We start from the raw sequence: 26382 nt of genomic DNA, 5'->3' as shown, positions 1-26382 counted from the left end.
GGAAAGGCAGGAAGGGAAGAATGACAGAGCTGGGACAGAACCTAGGTCTCTGGCAGTGTTTCTTGGCCCATTTTATAGATACAAGTGTTGATCACATGCATGAGGAATGGTCTAAGAGCTCTGTGATAGGATGTGCTCCTATGCTAATGCCAACGGAATGGATAAAGAATAAGTCAAAAGAAGTTTAAATCTCTTAGCGAACACTGCTGTGCCTCGTAAGAAATTGTATCCCCACTTACAGGTGACAGTAATGAATCCCCCGAACGCATCCAACACCCCTTCCCTCCTGTAGCTAGACATCCCCATTCCTTTCGCTATGGATTTCATACATGTCTGTGAGAAAGTCTAGTAATATAAAGGAATGTGGAAATAATAAAATCAGCCTCACGTTTCACAAAACAAAACAATCAGCATTTTGCACAACCTCTCTCTTTTTTCCTTCTAGCCTTTTCTCCTTGCCTCTCTCATACATATGCACAAACATACAGAGATGAACTCAGCATCAATATTACTGTGTTACTATATTAATTTGTGCATCATAATTTGATCTTGTAGACTTTGTTACATAATCAAAGGCTTTTATTGGTTATATCACAGTATACTGGTTTTAAAATCCTCTAACTTCATTTAACTGACCCCTCTTGTCACCATAAAAGAGAATTCAGTATAGTGAAAAAATGCTCATATATTTCTAAGGTCTTGGACTGGTCTGTGTGTTCTATGCATGTATTGTTTAGTATTTGTAGGTTGATTTCTAGAAACAGAATCACTAAGTAGAGATTAAAAAACAATACTAAGGTGCTGTATAAATCATAACTTGGCTTATAGAAAAGTAACCTAAAGTAACCAAAAAACATACATTATGATAATAGGTCATAATGAAGTTTACTTTGTCAGTTTTGCCAATATAATAGATCAATTTTATTAGTTACTTGTGAATTTGAATACACTTCATGTTTATTCACTTATAAAATGTTTTTTGCTTTTTGAATTGTCAAATATTTTCACATTTGTTTCAAATAATTATTTCCCAGTAATTTATAAGACACCTTTGCATACTAAGAATGCTACTCCTTTGGTGTATGCATTTTACAATTATTTCTCTATTTTTATCAACCACAAAGAACCTTTGGGTACCAGGGAGTGGCAACTGAAATACTATCTCATTATAATTTAAGAAGGTCGAATACTGAATAGAAGAGGTGAACCAAATAACGATTGTGTCAGTTTTGAGGGAAAATGCGAGCCTTCTGATGGAGAGCATCAGACCTGGACTTGGTGTCATCTGTGTATGATGATTGCCAGTACTGAACATTTCAGAGCCAGTCACTGTCCCTTCTCTTGTTTTCATTTCTTCATTCCCTTTAAGAAACTGCAGAGGCTGTATATTTTCAGTCTTTGTATTTATCACTAGAGATGGTAATGCATCCCAATAGCTCTACAAGTTAAAACTCAATGACAATTGTGGCTTTTGTCAATAAATGCTAATTTTCCAAACTAAAACAAACAAACAGTTGAGACTGACAATATGGTCCAGCAGGTGAAGACCCTTGCAAGCCCGACAACCTGAGTTAGATCCTGGGGTCCAAGCAAAGGTGAGAGGGAAGAACAAAGTTCAGAAACACACGTGTTGTGGCAAGTATCTAGTTTCAGACATCACACACACACACACACACACACACACACACACACACGTCATTTAACATTCGAGGATTTCGTTAAACTAAACAAAAAGCAATGCAATGCACCGTTATGTTCATCTCTCCGTTTTACAAACATTATCCATCGTTGAGTTTTCTCCACCCTAAACATCATTCCTAAGTACTTCTCCTTAAGATGTATTTATTTTTTCGTGTGCGTGTTGTTTATGGGTGCATGTGCTATGGCACACAGGTGGAGGTCAGAGGACTCTGGAGATAGAATTCACGTCACTGGGCTCTCACAGAAAATGCCTTTACTCACTGAGCCGGGTTTAGGCACAAATGTTTCTCTGACATACAGATTAGATTTTCCTATCTCCAGGGTGTGAACCAGAAGGTCTCCAGAGATCAAAGACTTTTGACTTTTAGATAATTTGCAAAAACGTGACAGGATTTCTTGGGGATAAGACCTAAGTATAGGCACAAAATATATTCATGTTTCATATATACCTTAAATGTAATATAGAAAACAATTTTGACTAGCTTGCCTACAAATTCTGTGTATAAGGGCAGTTGTAAATTTTTTTTAACCTATGACATCAGGTTGATACTTAAACAGTCTTCCATTTTAAGAACATTTAGGAATTCAGATTTTTAAATTAGGGATTCTTAACTTGTATTATAGATTTTATTTAGAAATGAACCTTCTAGAAAATATTTAATGGCCCAATGAACAATAGAGTAAAGCTGTAACCTTTTAGGGATATAGAGTCCATAGTCCATTAATGATGAAGGATAGGGTCTGTTTTCCCAGGGAAGGGTTTTGGGCCAATCTCTTGTCTTTTAAAACATTTGACCACATTTTCAATATAATAGCATCTTTAAATCACAGTTTGGTCATCATTAAGCCCTTCAAGGAAGTCCTATTTCTTAAAAGTATATAGACTTAGATATCTAAAAAGCTAGCTAATTTAGCCATGTAAGAAGAGTTAACTCACACATCCCTGAACATCAAGCCGCTGGACTTTATACAAACAGGGTCATGTGCACTCAGGGCCTTCTGATGTTTCTCCGTTGTTTTAGCATACGAGATTGCAATAAATAGATTACACTTGCATTACTAAGTTCTTTGATTAAATCTAAGTAAAAATTACTTTGTGAATAAGGATCCGCATACATTTGAAGCTGTAATGGGTGAGCCAGTACCATGCATTTAAACTGTTCAGAATATTTCCAGTTTATTTTGAATCAATTGTATTCTTTGACTTGGAATACTGTTTTTGGTAATATTTCGGGATATTTGTCAAGCAACAAATAGTGTCTGGCTCAAGGTGAAGAAAATCTCTAAATATTCAGCTTACATGATATTTGCAACAGTTGACATGCAACCAAATTGCTCTCTTCTAATGTAATTCAATTTCACGTTGCTTCAGGTAAAAGCAAGAAGTTCGAGCATATCTTGAATATAATTCCTGTGGCACTAGGTTTGTGCACACTATGTTATTCTTGTATAAACAGATTTATGGAAGATGAAAATAGGATTCATAAATAAGAAGCACAGATTTATTATTATGGAAATATAAACAAATCTGATTCTATAATCAAAAGGGGAAACTCTCTGTAAATTAAAATTAAGAATTAGAAATTACATATATGTATGTATATGTATATATATATATATGCATATGTTTTCCAAGATTTAAAATGCTTTTTTAAAAATGAAATGAAGCTATAGAAGAATACAAAGGAAAAAGAATGCCGAGGAGGCAAAGAAGACTAGGAGGGGCACAGACAATTTGATCTAATTTACCCTCTCTTGCAGGGCAAGTGAATTCACATGATCTAAATCAATTATGTCAAGTGATTGCCTAATTTATTCATAGATTCCTTCAATTAGAAAATAAAGCACACAGCCCTTTTCTTCAAATTCTAAACAACTGCTTCCTTTCTTCTCTATTTAATGAAATTGAGGCTTTGGACTTCTATATTTCCTGTGTTTGATTCTCTCTTGAATTATGTCTTTTTTTTTTTTTTGAGGATTCCCGCTTTCAAATGAAAAAAAAAAAATCAAACCAACAGAACTAGTTCGGGTGAGTGAGGCAGAGAGCGTGGTGTTGCATCCGCGCCTTTCCATCACGTCCTCATCTCTCTCCGTCTTGCAACCCAATCCAAACATTTGTCTGCCCTTTTATTCACTTCTCGTTGAATCATTTCTTTGCATTTTCATTCATTTATCTTTCAATGTTGGGAATGGAGACTCTGCCTACACAGTAAGATCAGCCAAATCAATGATGGAGATTAATGGAGTCCCTGAGATTGCGGCCAGATAGCTCTAACGCTATTCATTCAACCATCCATCTCGGATGTATTTGGCACACGTGCATGCAAAATGTTGAGCAGAAGTGCCCAAGAATCATTAGGTCTGACCCTGGAGGGGCTTGTAATCTGATTCGAGTCAGAAAAAAAAATACTCATTTGGTAGGTATCCAAAGATCGTAATTCTGTGCCAAAATTAGTGATATCAATGGTAACTGCTTCAGGAATTCATAGAAAGATCTGGAGGGAAAATGGTAGTCTCCTAAGACAGCCAGACTTGAACAGGTCCTGAATGGAAGAAGAGATGCAGATAGGAGATAGGAGAAGGAAAAAAAAATGGTCTCCTATTGTTAGAGGTAGAGCTGGAGGATTCATAAGTTTCAACTGAAATAGAAAGTCAAAATAACTTGGGACCTAACATCAAAATTAAGTATGACCATAGAATGAATTCTAATTGTTCTCAATATTAAAAACCCGGAGTCAGATATTAGGGGTGAAAGCTGACTGATCAGAGAAGCAAAGACATTTTTTTACCTCCACCAATGCTCAGACCAAAAGGGCGATCCTGTACTCAGACATGCTTCCTCGGACCGCTTCAGACTGCACCTCAGACTGTATCCACAGACGGCATCTGTCCCCACCAAGCCTCAGATTGCTCTGAGGTTCCATCTCCTCCTGCTTTATATTTTTCTCTGCATCCAGCCATATCACTCTTGTCTCCACCTCCCTAGTGCTGGGATTAAAGACATGTGATTCCGAGTGCTGGAATCACCTTTGTATGAGCTCTGTTTCTTTTTTAGACAGATTCAGTCTCGTGTAACTCAGGGTGGCCTTGAACTAACACAGATCTGTCTGCCTCTGTCTCCCGAGTCCTGGGATTAAAGGTGCATTCCACTACTTCCTGGCCTCTCTAGTGGCTTAGCTCTGCACTCCGATCTTCAGGCAAGCTTTATTTATTAGAACATAAAACAAACTATGACTACATATGTCTGGGTTAGAAACCTTACTTGTCACTTAGTATTGGGACACTATACATAAGCCATTCTCTTCATGTTCTGATGGCCTCATGCATGATGAGCCCCCAAACTTGCACAGACATGAACACAGGGTAGCAGTATTTTGAGAAACTGTGGGTGTTTGTATACATTAGAAGGTTCTAATATCGCTGGGACCCTTAAAGAGGACTATAGGGTCTCCATGCGCTCTGTGTTCGATTCTGACATACTCTCCCCTTAGTACCTCCTGTCACCCTCCTCAGTTGTCAAGTCCACAGGGTCCACCAAGTAAAGTGGATGTAAGTAAAAAAAAAAATCCATTTTAAAATCATAAGTGGCCAGTGTCTGGTATTTCATTATAGTAGCATTGTTCTGACCAATAACTATGGAATTCCTATGCCAAAAACTGACAGCCATATACCAAATGACCCCAAGTGCTACCTGCCTTCAGTATGATCTCCCTTTCTCTTTTTTATAGTCTGGATTAATAGAATTTGGGGCTTGAATATTATGGCTGCAGAGTTGCCTCTTCTTACTACATGTAAAAGAAAGTCTTTGCTTTGGGACCATGGGTGTCATTGTCCTTGAGTTATTTTGCCGGATGCGTACTACTTTTTAAGAGTCCGCGCAGTACCGTTAGCCATGTTCTGCCATGGTTACATCATGCCTTACTACAGCCTTACTTAGTCATGCCCTCTGCAGTTCATTCTGCTTGTTCAGTCAGTGGCTGTGCACAGTTCATTCAGTCGCTGCGCACACTCCTTCCCCAGGAAATGCCCTCTTGGGCTCGGCTGTTTCATAGCACTAACCTTTATCCCAGGATAATCACACATTTTTTCCTTACAGCAATAAACCCATGAATGTTGTGGCCTCTGTCTCAGATCAAATGAGTTTAGGAACTGCTATATGGATTTTATCTTGAGGACTCATGGAATCTCCTGCAACCTGGAGTTACGGTTTTGGTATAAAGTCTTTCCTAAAAAGTTTATGTATTGAAAGCTTTGTCTCTAGGGGTTGGCGCATTTGGGGCAGTTTTAGAAACATTAGAAGGCAAGGCCTATGTGGAATAAGGAGGTCCCCAGGGCCAGATATTTAGGGGTATGTTGTCTCAGGTCAACCCCCTTCCTCCCTCCCTCGCCTCTCCTCTCTCTCTCTGGCTTTGGCCCTGGCTCTCTGCCTCCTGTCCACCATGAGCAAGCAGCCTCTATCTTACTCTCCCAATGATATGTTGTTTTTCTTTCTTGTATGGGCCCCAAACAATAAAAGCCTACCACGACATACTGACATAAAAATTCTCTGAAACTATGAACCCAAGTAAGGCCTACTTCCTATTTCTTGGTTAGTTTAGTCGCCATAGTAGTAATGGTAAACACACCTGGAATACACACATCTAACTTTAAATAAACAGTTTCCATTTTCCCATCATTCTTTGTCACTGAAATAATATTAAGACAATCTGTTGGCTTTTAAGTTGCATGTGAATGGTGCATGCCTGTGAGCTCAGTACTCAGGAGATGAAGGCAGAAGGACAATTAATGACTGGGGGGTCTGAGATCAGTCTAGGAAGATCTTGTCTCAGAGAAACTCTACACTGTCACTAAACACACACAAACACACATACACATGCACACCAAAAGAAACAAATTTCCAATCAAACAAACCTTTCAGTATGTGGTTTGGGTTGCCCTTGAACTCATCATCCTCCTGTCTCAGGCTCCACAGTGCTAGGGTTGCGTGTGTGCATCGCCACACCATTTATTTTCACGGAATTTCTGTGGGCATCTACATTTGTATCCACAAACATGGGCCCCAATCTCTGGTAAGATTACAGACTGGACCCACAGCAGCAGAACCCATCCAGCAGACTTTCTTGAATCTTTCATAGTTGCAGAGAAAGCACTGGCGTTATTTACCTCATGTATACTGATTTATTGAGCTAGAAATAAAAAGCTCCAAGGTGTTTCATTTTTCATCCAGTTTTTGTGTGGTAGTGACTTTTCTTAAATTCTGGAAGTGGGCTAAATGCTTCCCAGCTCCTTGGCGCATGCCTGTTTTACTGCTCAGGAATCTCAAGCTCGACCCTTCACCTTCTCACGGTTTGTTCAAGACAGCCCTGAAGTGCTTGGGACTGGGGATTATGCCAATCAATTCCAGGATCAGCAGAAGGTCGGTAGCTTATTCCCAGCCCACTTAAAACTATCACTCCTGATTAGTCAATTTCCAATATGATCTCTATTTTAATTTTCACTTTAATTTTTATATCTTGCATACAGCTCCTAGACACCTTTAATTATGAACACTGGTAACCAGGTGGGTACTAAAATATCAGTCTTTCCAGTCAAACCTCCTCTTTCCACTAAATGAGTCCTACATGTGCCGTACTGGATATCTTTCCAATATCTTTATTCCCTTATTACATTATTATCATATACACACCAAATCTCTTCAACTTTACCCATGAGAATATCTCTACTAAAAACTGAGCTATAGAGGTAATATTCTGTTATCTATTATCATTGATGGGACTTAGTTATTTAGTACAGTATTTAACATAGAGGGATAATCCAAAATATTTATTTAATGAATAAAGGAAAAGAGAAGAGCTGAGTAAATGAATTTCACGTTAACAGTGAAACTACATATTCAAGCAACTGATGACTTTTGAATCTTAGGAAGCAGAGTAGGCATCTATGGGGATGCTAGCTAGTACCGTGTACTCGAAAGCAGGGAGGAACACTGCATGTGAACTCCAAGAGTATAGCTCAAGTATCCTGGCGAAAATTAAAACTAAATTATTCTTCAAAAGATTAATTGGTTTGTCAGAGATTAAGAAACTTTTGGATTAACATAGTCTGAATTTGACCCTACTTCTGGAGAGTTTATTTTTTTCTAGTCATTTAATGAAAGGTGTAAATGTATTGATTAGTATGTTGTTCGGAACAAGGAACACAGTGAAACACCTGCTTTCCCCTGTGAGCTCGGGCTAAAACATGACCTTTAGAGCACAGCAGCATTCTACTTGCAAAAAGTGATATTTCATCTACAGTTCTTTCACTTACTTAAAAAATATTCAGATGATTCACAAAAGAAAATATAGAGCAAACATATGAATATATATATATATATATATATATACACACATACTTATCTTTAAAAGAATTGAAAAAGTAAAATATTCCTTTTAAGTTTATCAGGGTGGCAAAAATGAGAACAACTGATAGCAATCAGATGGCTTCAGATATTGTAAATGGAAACAAAGTTGCTTTTCAGGAGGGAGCCAGTCACATGGATCAAAGCTTTAACTACATTTGGTCAACAAATTACAGAAACCTACAGTGGCATAATAACCATCCACTCCAGAGGAAAGTTCACACATAGAGATGTCAATAAAAGATGCAAGACCGAGGAGGCTTTGCTTTCACAGTTCACTGCTGCTACTTCCCTAAGGACAAGCCGTTGTCCTCCTTCCTGGAGCTCTGGTCCATGCTTCCAGTGTTACAAAATCACATATTGGCATCCAGGATCCTTTTTGGAAGGGGTAATTATGAAATTTTCAAACTCTATTTCACACACACACACACACACACACACACACACACACACACACACTATATCACGTATCTATGGGTTTTTAGCTACATGTTAAGTACAATGGTTTCAATCAATGAGACTCACTTCAAAACAACTGAAATGAATTTGGCTCATAATTCCAACTAGAATTTCAGTACTTGGATAAATTTTTGCGCAGCTGTTTTAGCTTCACATTTTTATGGAGATATTCTCATATTAATACAAAAGTTCTTTTAAAATGAACATGGGATTGCATTTAAATACGAACAATGGCTTAAGAAACAAAAGCAAATGAAGAGAAAAGGTTCATATTTTGGCTTATTTAAAAGGATTAGAATCCTGCAGAGGAGCTGAATTAAGATACAAACACTAGAAAGCAATTCAGATACTAAATTTTAAGAGCAATTCAACATTCCAGTTTTAAAGGATAAGGGAGTTTCCCGATGAATCAAGATTTTCCCTCAAGTTATAAATTATGTTCTAATATACAGAGACTAGCTTCATAAATATTTTCATGGATTGGTAATTGTAAAATATCACTAGTCAAGATTCAGTTACAAACATGTCCAATCTTTATCTTTCTCTTTGTATCTCTTGCAAGAGAATTTAACATTATGTAACACTTACTTGAAGAGAATTTATTTCTACTGGTAATTTAAAAGCCAGTCGCCAATTAAATGAGACATGCAATTGGCTTCTTGCTAGTTATCCTAGGAACATTACTCCTTCCACAACTGCTAACATTGTTAAAGAAAAAAAAAAATCACTGGATTAAGTGTTTTTATGTGAAGGATTGTTCTTATTTCAAAGGCTGTTTTCTTCTTTAAATGAAAAAAACATGATTGTTCAAAATGTAAATGCTTCCCTCCCTCAACTGGAGATAAGTGAGAGAAAGTGTGACTAGCCCTTTTTTTGTGAGCATTTATGGGTTGGAAAGCATTTGATAAGGGTGGTATGGAATAAGCCAAAATTTTCAGAAAATTCTAGAATCATAAACCAGTACGAAAGTGTAATTTCTATAAAATAGGGATCATTTCCAATAAACACAGCAATTCATGTTGAAAATCTGTTTCTGAGGCAAAAGTACACACCTTTAAATCCAGAACTCCAGAGACAGGAGCAGGTGGATCTCTGAGAGTTCGAGGCCAGCCTGGACTATGTAGGAAGATTCAGGCCAGCTGGTGTTACATAGTGAAACCTTGTCTAAAAAACAAAAGAAAATAAAGAACAATGTTTCTGTTGGTGTGTGGAAAGTAAAGCCAGGGAAAGGTTTCAAGGGGATGTGTAGGCGAGAATTCTACCCTTGACACAGAAAGCCAGTTCTACAGCATTCTCCAACCCAATGGGAATGCTAGCGCCCTTTGAACAGTGGAGAACAACAATCTAGCCACAGACTCAGAGAAGTGATCTGATCTCTGAAATTCAGTAAATATTAACAATAATCTAGAATTTACTTTTAAATGAAGCAATTATTTGAAATTTAATTCTTGTTATAGCTTTAGTTAATCCAATGTGGATTTTGTTAATGTTCTCCAGAGGGCTGTTTGGGGCGGAGCCGCTGCTGTGGATTTCGGGAACAGCTTGTTTTCTCTAGCGGTTCCACTTCTCTCTGGCCTGAGTGCTGCCATGTGCTTTCTGCTAACTCCACTTGCTCTTTCTTCAGTCAGAATCACAGGGTGGACGGTTATCCTAATCATACAAACACATTAGGGTACACTAAGCCAGGTGTGCTGTCATGTCCTTGGAATCCCGACTACTCAAGGCTGAGGCAACAGCGCCACTTGTTTGAAGCCTGTCTGTACAACTCAGTAAGTTCAAGGTTAGCTCAGCTAAGTAGTGGGGTCCTGCCTGGAAATTAAAAATTAGGGAGAGGCAGGGAATAGGGCTAGGGGTGTGAGTCAGACCCAGGATTCTTTTCCAGCATATGAAATGCCCTGAGTTTGATTCCCAGTATCTACAACAAACAAAACTATTGCAACCCAACTCCCTGTACTGAGAGAGAATCTGTGTTTCTTACTGAAAGTTAACAATGAAGTTCCTTTTCCACAGTGGTGGTCAAGTTTCTTTCTCTTCTGAATCGTTATGAGTTGTTTTGGTTTACATATGTTTCCCTCCATAACCAGCATGAAAAAGCCAGGAGTCAGTTTTCTGTCACTAACATCTATCTCCCTAGAGCCAAGGCTCCTAAGCCTTCTGATGTGGCTGTCATTGCTGGATATATCTGGGGCATGCACCAATTTACAGGTTTGAGTGTTCTGTACCAAGGGGGAGGGGAGTGCCTACGTGGAGCTCCCCTGTGCTGCAAAACTTCCTTCCTCCAGGTGTTAGCTTTGCATCTTTCAACTGCTTTTCATTGGACATGGTTTCTGGGCCCTTCTGCAGTATCTGGATCCATTTTATACTGTCCTGGTGTCTATTAAAATGTTGTATTCAGCTAAATAGAGTCCTATACATGTACGGCACAGTAAAGCATTCGTGTTACTTGATCTGATAACACAGATGTTCATTCAGGGGCAGGCATGTCAGGACTGCAGCTAAAAGCACAGGGCGTTGTTACGGTGTCAACACGCCATCTCTCGGAGTCTTACACTAGGAAACCTGCGCTTTCACCAACCTCTTCAAGAACTGCTCCTCCTCCCCTCAGCCTGGGCCCCCATCTGGACATGGCTTCACGAAGTAGTTCTCTCTATCTGAAGTTTTCTTGTTTACTCCCTGTATACAACTTTATTATCTGTTTATCTGACATCATCCACCTGGAATACTGCTCTGCATATGGCAAGTATCCAGTAAGTGATGGCCGGATAGACTCTTCCTCCCTTTCTGTTACTTGTATGTATGGTATGCTGAATGTGGGTGTGTTCATGACCCAGTATGCATTCATGGGTCAGAGGATGACTTTCAGGCGATGGTTCTCCCCTTCCAACAAGGGTTTCTGGGATCAAACTCATGCTACCAGGCTTCTATGGGAAATGTTTCTACACACTGAGCCATCTTGCCAACCCAAATTCTGGGGACCTAGTTTTCATGAAAATTATGTCAGCTCAACAGAAAGCCCATTTCTCTGGGACAATCTCTGTCGAAAAACTGCTTAAAATTTCATCCCATTCTAGATTCCCTTCCTCCAAATTACACATAGCCCGGTTCTATCAGAGTCCTTGAGTATCTAACAGATATTAATCTCTTCAAACACATATTATTTCTTTGTGCTAAAAACTTTCCAAATCTTTTCCTTTGCCATTGTGAAATGCACAGTTGCATGCTTGGTTCCTAGCTCACTGGAACTTACCTATCTAAGGGGCACATCTTTTGCTGAGGTGGTTGTTGTTGTTTTTCTCTTTCAGGGCAGTTAAGAAAGACCAAGCACAGAATCTTATCATATTTGTTCTTTATCTTCCTTTGGGTGACAATGAACCTAGTATATTTCAGGAGTGGGCATTCTAAGTTTACAGCTACCCTTCAGTATATCACTTAGGCTATCAATCTCAATCAGTAAACAAAAAATCATATTAAAGGTCAATATCACATATGATACTTCTTCCCTGAGTTGTCCATACAGAAATTCTAACAACAAAAGTGGCCCGCCTTACTTCATGGAGCCCATGCACATTGCCATTGGTCGCCAGACTTTTATCCCCTTTTTATTTCATGGATATGAATACGTGAGGACCCACACTGAGAACACCAATTGTTTTGGGAATGTGCCATCTTTGTGAGAATCGGGTCTTTTTTTTTTTTCCCATGCTTTTTTTTTTTTTTTTTTCTCATGCAGACTGAGGCGGACTCTGGATGGTTTCTAGGGATCTAGGCCAGCCATTTCACAATCCTGTCCACTTAGAGCATAGAACAACAGCTGTAGCTCCTGGATGCAGGGGGCCCTACAGGAACAACAGCCCTAGCTCCCCAATGCAGGGGGCTCCACTTCTCCAGCAGATACATATCCTTCTGGTGCACTTGGAGAAAAACTAACAAGGAACCCAGTGACTCAGCTCTTTTCCTGATATTAATAGGGACCCTTAACAATGAACCATCAGCTGCTTTCCTAATCCTTTGAATTTGTTTGTTATTTAAATGTCAGACTAAGGTCTAAAAAAGGAATAGTTGATTCAGGTTTTACCATCTTTAGAGGCATTGCTTATTGATAGTAATAAAGAAGACCATGGGAATAAAGTTTTACATGAAAATACATTAATACATAACACTTTAGTAAACTAGTATAATATCAGAATACATAACTATACATTTTTTATATTCAGTCTCCAGAGTGTTTTACATATTTTATTACAAAAATGAAGTATATCATTATAGAAACAATTAAAAAACAAAGTGGTGGAGAGGTAAAGTGGGGTTAATATTAATTTATATCATTTCCATATTCGATCTGACATGAGAGATGCCAAGTTTTTTCAAAGAGGAATATCCCACATCTATGAAAGAGTTCTATTCAAAATATATCTGTAGGATTTGCCTTTATAGGTACAAGAAGTCAAGTTGTATATGGTTTCCATCCGCTGTATCAACATTCTCTAATTTAAAGGGTAGAAGAAACTAACAAAGAATAAAACTGCAGACTTGTAGATCCTGAAAGACAACCAGCCAACCTATTCCTCTTGCTGAGTTACCGTGGGACCTGTGATAGCAGCCGCCCTCATTGCCAGAATGCGGCCTACAGTTTCATCTGCCTGCCCCTGCATCACTGTGTTCTCATTTCCCCGCATTGAGCAGAGGCAGACAGCTGGCCAGGGCTCCTCAGCTGCCCCGCCCCCAGCCCTCTCCCTGTCTGAAACAGAGTCCAGGCCCAAATGGAAACAGGCACAAAACTCTTTTAAAAAAAAAAAAAAAAATCTTGGGAGAAACAGTGTTTTAAACTTGACTTTGAATGGGGCTATAGATTAGGTCAACAAAGGGACCAAAATCTTGAAGTGCTGTCCCTTAAATAATTGAGACTAATTCTTAAACACTATTATGGGGTCATAAAACACCAAGCCTGGAAATTAAAGATTTTTATGCCTCATCAAAAAGTCTTTGAATGTAACTCGCTGGCATTCTGCCAACAAGGGCAGCTCTTGAGGGGAAACCCTATGCCAAAGGCCAAAAAGGCAGCTGTGTTATTCAGCTTCTGAGGGCTTCCAACTCAGCACCCACACAAGCTCAATTATGAACAAATTAAAGGGATCCAGACTGAACACAGTAATTCTGGTAATTTAAATAAATAGAGTAAAGTCTGCAATTAGTAGGGAAAGATTGATTTTCTGGAAAAGCCAGAAGTTTCTACCCAGTAACTTAAATGGGGCCCTGGCCCTTGAATAAGCATAGTTATGGCCAATTGCTTAAAAATAAATTTCTTGTCCTTATCATTTTAATCATCAATGATCTGTTTTAAACATGACCACATGCAAACTCCAAAAATATCTGCTAAATATTGAAGCAAGATGGCCTCCCGAAATCTAGAGTGGTTACATAAACATCAAGAATAACAAGTAAAATTGCTGTCAGTTTTGCGTTACGCTTTAAGAGAGTGGAACTGAAACCCTCTGCAGCAGCTTAAAATATATAACTGTAGCTAATCAAATGAACTTACAAGTTCAGAGAAAACACTTATTCAAAGAATATCAGAGATTTATTGTGTACAAGCTACTAACTAATCCATTTCTGGTTTATTAACAAAGAAAATTATAGACTGTCACCCTGTATAGATCCTTACAAATACTTAATAAAATTCAATACCCATTCCTGATTTAAAGAATAAAGGGGTAATAAAAAAAATCCAGGAGGCTAGGACTACAAAGAAGCCCATCTAACCTGATAAAGTGTTTCTATCAGAAACCCATAGGAAGTATAGATACCCTTCACACACACACACACACACACACACACACACACTCATGCACACATGCATGTTGTGCACATGCACACAAACATGCACGCAAGCAAACATCCACACATGCATGCACACACACATGCACACTGAGGAAACATTCCTATTGAGTATTTAAACTCACTTTGATTATCTGATTCTAATGTTCCTGGGACAGACAATGCATTTGAAGAACCAAAGTAATTTAACTGAAAAAAAAAAAAACAAGTATTCTACTTAAAAAAAAAATAAATTAGAGGAGAATTATCCTATAAGTCACTAAAATTCAAAGCAACAGCATGAAAATTTGTACAGGATAGCAACTTGTGCAGGGCAGATTTAGATACCAATAAACAAACAGGTCTATAACCCAACCCAGGCACTAATATAAAGGAATTTAGCATTTAATCAGGTTGCATTACAAATTATGAAAGGATGGAAAAGTCAAATATAAATTTTTTTCTGAAGAAATATTCTTCTACCTTATATACAATGAATAAAATATATTATCAATCATTTCTTCCCAAAAGCCTTAGGAAGAAAATAAATGAGATAAACAGGACAGTAGAGCCCCAAACAATACAAAAACAAAAGGAAGACAAGATGGGTTTATATGATAATAAATCTAAACTATTTGTGTTTTGGGGGGAGGGGTATCAGGACCTAACTGTGAAGGAGCCAGAGGTTGGCCTCAGAGTCAGTCTCAATCGCTTTCCACCTGAGATTTGAGACAGGGTCTCTCACTGGACCTGGAGGTCACTGTCTGCCTTCACTAGCTGGCTAGTGAGTCCCCAGAGCTCTTCTTGTGTGCCTTCTGAATTCTGGTATTATGAAGTGACTAACGTTTGGGCTTTCGTGTGTTTTAGATGAGCACTAAGCAGTTAAAATCAGATCCTTGTGGTTTCACAGTAAGCCCTCACATCAGTCCCATCATACATGTTTTATGATAAAGGATATCAAGTGAAAACACAAGTCATGATTTACAACATTATAACAGTATTCTGAAAATAGCATAAAATAACAAATGGAAATACTGGCAAAGATAAATAAATAAATTCAAGATAAAGAAGATCCAACAGGTCAAAAAAATACACAAAATAAAACTTTCAGCCAAACTCAAGTTCCGTTTAAATAGGAAAGACAAAAGTAAAGTGGAAATCAGGAGACTCATTCCTTCCGAACGACATAGCTGTGCAATGACTCCATGGTACATGGGCATAAACGTGTGTGGACAGCCAAGCCAAGTGGACAGCATAACAGGCAGGGCCTTTTCTGTCTAAGATCCATGTGTGCTTAGCGATTAGGGGAATGGGATGGGGAAGCAGAGGCTGAAGTTTTCATAACATTTGCCCTTCTTTGGAAATACACGTAAAAAGAAGTAATTGGAATCTCCTCACCTTTAAAAGTTCACGATAACATGTGAACTGACTCAATATACAGGTTAAAGTTTTCTTCTGACTCGGCAGCAAGAGTAACACGGAAATGTAGTTACTGATGGTTCCTACAGACTTTTCCAAAGACAGTGTCAGCTGCATAGCCCAGGCTGGCCTTAGGTCAAGCTCTACTGCCATCCACTAAAGTGGCTGGAATTGTAAGCATCTGTGAGCATCTACCGCCACACTTAGATCTGACAAAGAACTGGCCAGTCCAAAGTCATCATTCAATAAACAAATACGAACGCCTATCCTTTTATGTCTCTGTATTGTTAACCATGTGAGGCTGATGCTTTTTCCAGGTTAAAAAATATTATGTGAGTATTCTGCCTAAATCTTGTAGGTTTCATTTGTGAGGGTTAAATCCAGGGCTTTGTGCATGCCAGGCAAGCACTCTACCAGTTGAACGACATTTCCAGCCCTAGAGTTTATTATTAGCTTTTAACTTTTGAAGTTGTATTTTATCCTGCTGAGAGAATTAGTCCCCTAAACATTGTCATCAACAGCATATAATAAATATAATATAATTCAGGGTTCCCAATGGTGCTTTAAACCATACATCACTCTACTCCTCTAATCAAAGAGGAGATGCTTCCAAATGCTCAGCACTGGACCATCACTGGGCTTACTTGCTGTGAAAGACAACACATTTATTAAGGTCACTCCATTTTCTCTCTTGGGAAGAAGACCAAGATGGTTCTACACTGCTTACTCCCAAACTCCCTTAGCCTTAGATTCATGTTTCTCAGAATGGGCTCAACTTTTAACAACTGCTGTAAAAATGTTTTAATAGCATCCAACTAAAATACTTTGCTATCGTGCATTTTAAAGGAAGTCTTTTAGCTTATGTCCTTAATAAAATAAGCCATGAACAGTTGTGTAAATTGAACAAATATTACTATTGTCATTGCTCATTAGAGTGTACAATAAATTGCAACGGATGGATACTAATGTACATATTTTAGAAATAAGATTTCAATTTCAAAGAGAAAATTTTCTAAAAACAAAAAAAGTCAGTATTAGCTCAATGCTTTTCTCAACCCTTATCAGAGAAGCTTCGATTTGTAGTTGATGATGATGAACACCGAGATCCACAGCTGGGCAAAGAACAGAGAGTGAGAAACTACCCCAGGTCTAAATGGGACATCTGTGTCCTGCACCCTCTTCCCGAGACTCAGGGATTGCTGGAGAAGTGGGCGTTCAGTGAGAGGCAGAGCCAGAGATGGTGACTGCAGGAAACAGTGTCAGCTGTGAGCTAACAGGGACAGCATGCACAGGCACCAGGGTAAGCTCAAGCCAGACCGAATTCCATCATGGAGAGAGGAGGTGGGCATGGAGTCCTGCCTCTAGCTGCGGACCTTAGCACCTGAAACCGGGAGGTTCACTTTTCCTTAAAAGTGTAGTCCCTGAGAAGTCAAACACCCTCCAGTGGACAGCCATAGGCTCAAGAATACATGGACAGCACGAATGGATTTGATGGATATACCAAAAAAGTAAAATAAGTAGGGTAGGTAGGGAAGGGGGTGGATTTGCAAGAAGTTGGGGGAAGGGGTAAATATAATCAAAAACAGCCTATGAGAGTCTCAAAGAATTAATAAAATTTACAAAAAATAAATAATAGAAAACTTTTGACGTGACTGAGGTTTAATAATTTTGTAAACAGAGGTTTTTTTTTCTCTCTTAAAATGGATGATATACTGTTTTCAGCTTTGACACAGATTTTAGAATTATAATGCTAGCCTTTTTTAATTAAATGAAGAAAAACAGCAATATATTTCCCTACCCAAAATTAAGAGTCATTTTTATCCACTCATCTTATTTATGGAGAAACTGGGAAGACAGAACAGGAAATGTTTATCGAGCACTTCACGAAAATGAATTGCTCCTTAACGTATTAGTAATCACAGATGTCACTGTTGTACATTAGCCCTTTGGTTTGTCACGGGTTTGCTCTAGAGAAAACACCCTTACGATCAGTGCTCAAGGCAGCCTCCTTGCTGAGCTTTCTATCTGTCTCACACTATAGGTGATTTGAGCAAATGCTTCCCAGTGACTTAGTTAATTTATAGAAAATGGAATCCATTTCCCTTGTTTCACTGTGACTGAACGTTTTCCTGAGCGGCTGTAAATGAACAAGAGAGGAGCACCATTTATCAGATCACTGGGTAGAGCTTGCTATTTGGATGATTCTGCTTCCTTGTTACTGTTAATGAAATATATAATATACCTCAAGAAAACACAATTGCAGAGGTTGGCCCCTGAGCTCTTGAGATTCAATGAGTATTTTCCTTTGAGTGTATGCTACACTCTTCTTCTAAGATCCCAGATGGCAGAAATACTGTTCCTCAGTGTCTGAGACGTCTTACAGCCCCAAGTCCTGGTCAAAATCGTTGCCAGAGCCCTGGAGCTCCCCTTGAGGCCTATGATCTTCAGAATGCCAGTATCATTGTTTAGGTGTCACACTAGGGTACCTCAACACCCTCAGTGTGACACACCCAAGGGACAACTCACCTCTCTAGCGTCATAGGATTTAGGGATATTTGGTTGAAGAAACCAATGGGAAGTATCCTTTGACCTCACTAACCTGCCCAGCTGAGCATCAGGTAGGCCCACCAGGCATGGTATGCTCAAGCTGGACCAGTACACAGAAGCAAAGGCAAGTGGGATGAAGATTTTTTGTGGCATTCAAGTTTTCCAGAATTAGGTTTTTCCTGATCTTCAGAGGGAGAGAATTATGTGGAGTGTTTCATAGAAATCAGCATCTGTCCTTCACAAACAGACTAATCGCAGTGACATGTGGGGGAGGAAATGCAAAGACATGAACAGTGCCTTTCTGAGCTTCTGCAGTTGAAGGAACAAAAACTGGAGTTTTGGAAAGACAGATCGGTGGTGATGCCCTGGGAAAGCAACCTGGACGCACGTCCCAGTTACTTACCAAGGTCCATGCTCTTGGAGGCTTTCAAGTTAACTGATTCAGACTGCATGGCTGGTGTCACAGATCTAAAATTGACATGCTGATCTGGAAAATACACTGTGGAATCCACTCCAGAGCTGTGGAAAGAAGGTATATATTATATTTAGGCTTAAAGCAAGAGGCAGGCAGGGAGGGAGGGAGGGAGGGAGGAAAAGAAGGAAGGAGAGAGGGAGGAAGATTATGAATGGACATGAATATATAGTTCTCACACTGACTACATTCCCTCTTTTCAACCTGCAGCCATGTATTTTAAATCAATTCTTGTTTCTCAGACTTCTTTTATAGAATTGCAACAATTGTGGCCTATACATTTTATTCCGCAGAAAAAATTTCGCTAAAATGTACGTGGGCTAATAACGTCTTTTGTTCCTCAGTCATTTCTGCTAATTGGGACACTGCTGTATCTGATATAACTTCAGGTGGGTGAGGGGTGCCTGGGAAGCCCCAACACTTCAAAGGATGTTGCTAGATATTAGCCGAGCCCACAGTGGGCTAAGAGATTCCTATGGGATAAGTGGGCCCTTTTAGAGAGCGGCGAAATGACATCTCCTTAAAGAAAAACCTTGAATGACTGACGGCTGCAGGAGACCGAGTTTTACCTCTTTAGGTGATCTTCAAAGAGGAACGGTGATGCTGAGTAGATATTCTGTCCATCAACAAAACCAAAAGGAAGCCACAGGAACAGCACCGTTGACGACTTGGGCACAAATACATTAAATGCCCTTCATGGATTTTTTTCAGTACTTGGGGTCAATCTAAAGAATTTTGCTTCTACTGAATACTCTGTTTTGATTGAAGATTCAGTAGAAATGATTATATAAAGAAATTTTAGATAGTGGCTTATATTTGTTTCGAAATAAGTATGGACACACCGTCTATATATTAAGTTGCAACAGCTTTCTTTCTCTTTTAAAGTGCATACATGCTGCTCATTTCAGGGTGATTCTGTCAGGTGACAAGGCAGGGTTCTTTGACAACCTGAAAGGTCTAGGGGTGGCCTTCAAAGAGTCCGGGATTTTAGACAAACAGCAGAAGCAACATTAATCTTGAATGAAGGTCCCTCTAAAATGCAGAGAAGAATCTTAACTTTCAAACTAAATATACTACCCAAGTTTAATTGCTTTCTTTAAAAAAAACGAATTTTTTACCCTTGATATTTAATATTTCCTGCCAGTAATATTAAATAGTAACCTTGATGAATGAATAACTAAACCTCCGCTACTGTAATGCAGTGGGTAGAAACAGAAAGGGTCCTGATAGGTGCCACAGTCCTCAAGAGTCGGGGCTTTACGTCCTGGCTCTGCTACTTGCTTGTTGTGTGACTTGGGCAAGACATTGGATCTCTCTGCACTTCGCTGATGGAGGAAGGTCATTGGCTAATAAAGGCACTGCCCTGGCCCATTTTATTGGTTAGAGGATAGGTGGGAGGAGAAAACAGGACAGAACGCTGGGAGGAAGAGGAAGTGAGGTCAGAGACTCCACAGCTCTCTTGGGAGCAGACGCCTCAGAGAGAGATGCCATGCCCCGCTCCCGGGATGAAGCTCCGACCCAGGATGGACTAGACTAGAATCTCCCCGGTAAGCACACCTTGGGGTGCCATACACAGATTATTAGAGATGGGTTGATCGGGATAACAGGATTAGCCAGTAAGGGCTAGGGCTAGCCATGTGGGCGGCCGGGTGTGGGGGATGCAGCCCTGCCGCCCCATATTACTACATATGGCGCCCACGTGGACAACTGCTTCCACATAAAGCCTGAGACAGCTTGGGAAGTAATTCTAGAACAAAATGTCAGCATTGTGCCTGGTTTCTTGGTAGCAACAATTTCTCTGTTCTAATCTGCTTACTAGAGGCAAGCAAGCGCCTCATCTAAGAGAGGCTTCCTGACTCAGCTTTAGCTGCAAAGCCTGAAGCTCATTAAGAGGTCCTGCCACGAAACACTTAAACGGTGTTGACGAAAAGCTGAACGCATGCTTTTCGGTTTTCAGCCGTAGCAGGAAAAAAGCTGCGCTGTTTAAAAATGCCGGCTTTCTGGGCCATCCTGCCAGGGCAAACTCTGACTGTTTGAGGCAGGAGGGCCTGCTACAGAGAGAGGACTTGAGTGTTGTCTGTTGTAGCTCACTTGCTGGCAGGGACCTTGAAATGCCATACAGTTGTTGCAGTAAACATGGCTACAGCCTGTATATCCGCCATGAGGCTAGAAAGCTAAGGAATGGACTGGATCTAGCTGGCAAAGCCACGCCTTTAGTCCTACTGAGATTGCTTGGTAAATTAAAGATTCATGTGGTCAGAAAAAGAGAGATATACAGTAAAGAGAGATTCAAAGACAGAGAAAATTTTTGAATGGTTTAAAGTGTGTTAAAAATATATGCAGACTAAAATTTAAAGTTCTTAAAAGTAACAAAAAAAAAAAAAGGAAGAGAGTTGTTGTGTGTGGTAGCACACACCTTTAATCCCAGTGCCTAGAAGGCAGAGGCAAACAGATCTCTGTGAGTTCAAGGTGTAGTAGCATACACCTTTAATCCCGAATGCCTGGGAGGCAGAGACAGGCGGATCTCTGAGAGTTCAAAGACAGCCTCGTCTACAGAGTTACTTCAGGTCAAAGATTCAGAGAACCTGTCTCAAAAAGCAAAAAGTTAAAAGTAAAAATAAATGAAATAGAGGTTAAAACAAAGGTGTAATAAGATGGAAAATAAACAGAGAATTTTGATACTGTATGCTATTATGCTCTCTTTGAATTGTTTGAATGCTGAGGAAGGACAAACAACTGCTAAAAGATATTTGTTTATAAATGCTGCTGAACTAATCCAACATAGATACTTTGAAAATGCCTTAAATTTGAAATTTGGATCTAAGGACATGATACTTTGGAAAGGAGTTTCTTATTTTGTTTTCACAGAGGATGAGACGCTGTTCATTTCTTCTACTCCGATTTGGTATGATGGACCACGCCCTCCTGAAGGGTTGGTGTGAACACCTTCAGAAAATAGCTTCGCTCAACTGCCAACTGAGATGAAACTAGCACACAGGTTATACCATGAAAGACCTAATTAACGACGCCCCCATTCAGCAGGAAGCAGTTTGGAGAGAAAAAACTGCGCCCATGTTCCCAAATATGGTTTATAAACGTTCTTTTACATTTAAAGGGGGATATGATATAGATATGAATAATTTGCATTAGTATAGATTTTGCTTTATTGATAGAGATTTAAGGTCAATTTTGTTATATGTATAAGTGTTTCTGATTTTGATTAAGGTATTGTGATTGTGTAGTTCATTTAAATATGTACTGTATAATTAAGAAATATAGGTTGTTAATGGATAATCATCAATAATAGTAAAGCTTGTAGTCATGTTAGTTAGATTTTCTAGATATATAGAGATGTATTTTAGTTAGATAGACATTCTTCATGTCTTTCAAAGATTACAGAATAGGACATTTAATGTTTTAATAACTGCGGACTTTTCATGACAATGAGACACTCTGCTCCTGGCAGCACCAATCTACTTCAAGAGGAAGATGGGCATCGAAGAGGCTCGTTATGGAGTTTTGATAGCCATTTGGGCAAGAAACTGCTCTTGCCTGGACTATTGCATAAACTGGACACAGAGAACCCGCAGAGAGAGGACTACTGAACTTGCCTAAGGTGAGATGATCTTTCGGGGTTCCTGATTCATTTTGAAAGAGTCTGCGAGACATTCTGCAGGACACAACAGATAGTGACTGAACTGACTTTGAATTTTCCTGCTTTATGGAAATGTCTGCTGGATACCATGGGCCTGAAGGCTGAAGATGGATGCCCCAACGGTACAGAGGAACTTTGGGTGACTGTCCAGGCAGCGAGATGTCTCTGTCATTTCTAGAGTTTTAAAAGTTGCTTTTTTCCTGTTTGCTTAGGTAGTATTGTATCTTTCTGGAGTCTTTGATGGAGTTAAGAATAGTTAGTTATAGTTACAGTTTTCCTTAGTTATGATAAAGATTATTGTAACTTTTACTTGATAACTGTTTTGTTATATGTAATTTTGCTATGTTAAAGCCTTTTTTTTTGTTTAAACCGAAAAAGGGGAAATGATGGAGGAAGGTCATTGGCTAATAAAGGCACTGCCCTGGCCCATTTTATTGGTTAGAGGATAGGTGGGAGGAGAAAACAGGACAGAACGCTGGGAGGAAGAGGAAGTGAGGTCAGAGACTCCACAGCTCTCTTGGGAGCAGACGCCTCAGAGAGAGATGCCATGCCCCGCTCCCGGGATGAAGCTCCGACCCAGGATGGACTAGACTAGAATCTCCCCGGTAAGCGCACCTTGGGGTGCCATACACAGATGATTAGAAATGGGTTAAATTAATATGTGAGAATTAGCCTAGAAGAGAATGGGCCAAGCAGTGATTAAAAGAATACAGTTTGTGTGTTGTTATTTCGGAGCATAAGCTAGCCATGTGGGCGGCCGGGTGTGGGGGACGCAGCCCTGCCGCCCCATATTACTACTACACTTCGCTGCCCTCATACATAAAGGAGTGTAATCACATTGTCCACCCTTCGGCCTTAGTTTCCTCATCTATACAATGTGAAGTAATAGGACTTCTCTGTAAGGTTTAAATAAATTAATAAATTCAGATATGCAAGACACTAAGAATAGTGCCTATCACGTGGTTAAAAACTCAATGTTAATCTTATTTTAGTATTAATAAATTCCTAATTATCTTTTTTCCCCCCTGTGAATCAAGGTGGTTTTGGAATGAGAACTCCAAAGATTACACCTGTTTTCATGGAAACAATGCAGAAAGTTTGAATTGACTCTTCAGGGTTACTAAGATTCCAGGTGCTTCTTTCTCGGTATCTGGTTGCATTGTCAATAGAGGAAGCCTTCAAATGCTGTAGACGTGATACCTAGCGATGGCAGAGTATGCCAACTGTGCTCCAGAGTCCTTGGCTTATGTAGTATTACTGATGGCTCTGTGGTCTAATGGAAACACCCCCATTTTTCCTCCCAATTTTGTAGAATTTAGAGACACCACTGAGATCACGGGCACCCCGTAGGCTTTGGTGCTGCAGAGGCATGTGATACATGTGTCTCTACTCATCCTTTATTTGCACATAAGATCTTATGATTTTATCATGTATGGAGATGCAGGTCTAATGTCAGCGAGACACATCATCTTTACAGATTCCAAGGCTTGAGACAGAAGGAGTTAAAGCTCATTCATCTATTAGGTAAGAGTCTACTGCCCAAAGAAGGGGACTGATGGCCCCAGATCACACAGCTGCTCAAAGGAAAAGCCTGAACCTGAGTCACAAGCTTGGCTTAAGATACTGGCTGGAACACACAATTAAGTCTTTTCCTTTTAAACTCAAGATCTGATAAGTCTCACGAGTCACTTTCATTTTAGATTTTCCTTTGCTTCAACCGAGGGGTAGATGAGATGAAGTAAGAAAAAAAAAAAGTAGTTAAAGGAAGCATATGCTATCTATTGTAATGAAAGTCTTCAAGGAAGACTTCAGGACCAACATGAACACTCCTCTTTAAAACAAAGCCCTCACGGTCTTTAAAGAACTCTATTCATGACTATGGAAATCTACCCATCTGATAAAGGTGTTGGTTAATCCATTTCAGCCTCTTAGGACATCTTTTCAGACTTGGCAATAATTGACATGCCAAGAATAAGAGCTCAAATTCTCTAAGTTTTTGGAAAATAATCGTTCTTACCTCTCCCATCCTACAAATATGATAGGAATGACATCTGATACAGAATCAAGGTAGAATCTGCTTAAACAAAGCAAATATATTTTTTATAAAAATATTAGGATCTGACTGAGGAAAATAGGATAAATGAAAGCTGCACATATGAATGTTGTAAATCATTTGCACATAGATACATATGTCTGATTACATCCATTAATCTGATGTTATATACATCTGTTACATTATTTTCAATGTATCCAAATGCACAGTTTGAAAATGCTCATTTAGCAGGATCCCTCTTACCATAGTACAAAATGGAAATGTAAAATAAAGATGAAGTCAGATTGGCAGATAGTTAAGGAGGGAAGTGAGGGTACTCCAAGACATGATGGGATTAGAGCCGATGTCAGCAGACATCACACTGAAACAGTGAGTGTAGTTCTGAATTAGTTAATGTGGAAATATATTAGGGATGTAAGTTAGACTGGTACAATCACTTGCAATTTTATGCTACACATTGAAAGCATTTGGAGAGAGGGTGACACAATGATTAACTATAAAATATGACCTATTTTAATTTGGAAGGACGTTGGCATGTGCTCATGGCTGAGTGAGCTGCAGTGCAAAGCTGGAAACCGACAGCAGGCCAGAGACTTGTCCTAGATAAAGGCCGTGTTTTCAGCATGAACAACCAGGGAATCTCTCAAATAGAAAATGATACTCTTGTCCAATTCTGCTGCATAATGAATAAATACGGACAGCAAGAACATATGCTGTTGTCCTGAAAATGGTGACAAACCAGGAATATGAAAAACACAGAGGAGTCAGGGCTCCAATTCTCCGAAAGTAAAAGGGACGGAGAGAGATTTGAAGGACCTGCCAAGAAAAGTGTTTGAAGCATCAGTAGTCTATGACTTGCATATGAGGGGGAGAAGTATGCCTGAGAAAATATGAACAATAAAGGAATAACCAAATGTTTTTTAAATTGTTAAGAACATTGAATTAGTTAGGGTTTCTATTGCTGTAGTAAAACAGCGTAACCAAAAACAACTCGGGGATGAGTTGTTACAGCACCTAGGACCGCTAGCGAAGAGGAGATACCATCCCCAGTAATCTGGACCCTCTCACATCTATTATTAATCAAGAAACTATACCTCTAAAGACTTCCTATAGGCCAATCTTATGGAGGCATTTTCTCAAACCACCGTCCCTCTTCCTAAAAACTCTAGCTACTGTCAAGTAGACAAAAACTAAGCAGCACAAATACTTAACATATTTTGTTATTGTTTGACTTCAATTACTCATTGAGACTTCATTGTAAAAACGTATTTTTCATATATTTTGTTTTTATTCAGACACACAAATTCTAAACCTCTCTCTCCTGGCATATCATTGATATAACAGAAATAAGTTCTGATTTTGTGTTGCTTCAAAGAATAGGCATGAAATTTGATCAATTTTAGTCCCCCTCCCTTAATACAAGAGAGCTCTTCTGCTTAGAGACCCCACCCCTGAAAGCACACATTTCCACTGTGGAGGGCTTCCCATATTTGACTTGAAAGGCAAGGAGACAGCCTTCCTTACTCAACTTCCCTGGCTCCCTTCCAGTTCTTCCTCTCTGCTCACACATCCAAATCCCACTACTGCTGGTCACCTAGGCAACACAATGGCTTGTAGGATGGTATAGGTCACAGATTCCCAGGAGGGGAAGGAGTTGCAAAGCATTAAGACATATTTTATCCATCTCAGAAATGTCTCTGTCCCTTCTACCTATATAATTTCTCCTTTCTTTTAGACCCTGCTTCGCTCATGTCTAACGAGTCTCGTTGGCAATGGCTTCCCTGTGTACAATTGAAATTGCTCAGGGGTTGACACTCGCAACCCTAGTATTGAACTGTCCCATGCTTCTCCACTGCTTTCTA

The 26382-nt window shown here is 39.4% G+C and overlaps 1 protein-coding gene across 2 annotated transcripts in view; it reads right to left on the bottom strand.

Annotated features, from left to right (window-relative positions):
• Window positions 1–26382, bottom strand: part of Pard3b (par-3 family cell polarity regulator beta) — a 1021419-nt gene that overhangs the window by 399032 nt on the left and 596005 nt on the right. For both annotated transcript variants that reach the window (XM_041659081.1, XM_041659082.1), the window contains exon 15: window positions 18744–18859. In XM_041659081.1, coding sequence (XP_041515015.1) covers window positions 18744–18859 — 116 coding nt within the window. The remainder of the gene's footprint in view (window positions 1–18743; window positions 18860–26382) is intronic.

The sequence above is a fragment of the Microtus oregoni genome, unplaced genomic scaffold, assembly GCF_018167655.1.
Source record: "Microtus oregoni isolate MIOR12 unplaced genomic scaffold, Mior012 000010F_ref0000083, whole genome shotgun sequence".
Classification (NCBI taxonomy): domain Eukaryota; kingdom Metazoa; phylum Chordata; class Mammalia; order Rodentia; family Cricetidae; genus Microtus; species Microtus oregoni.
The sequence above is the reverse complement of the archived record's forward strand: the minus strand, read 5'-3'. Positions and strand labels throughout refer to the sequence as shown.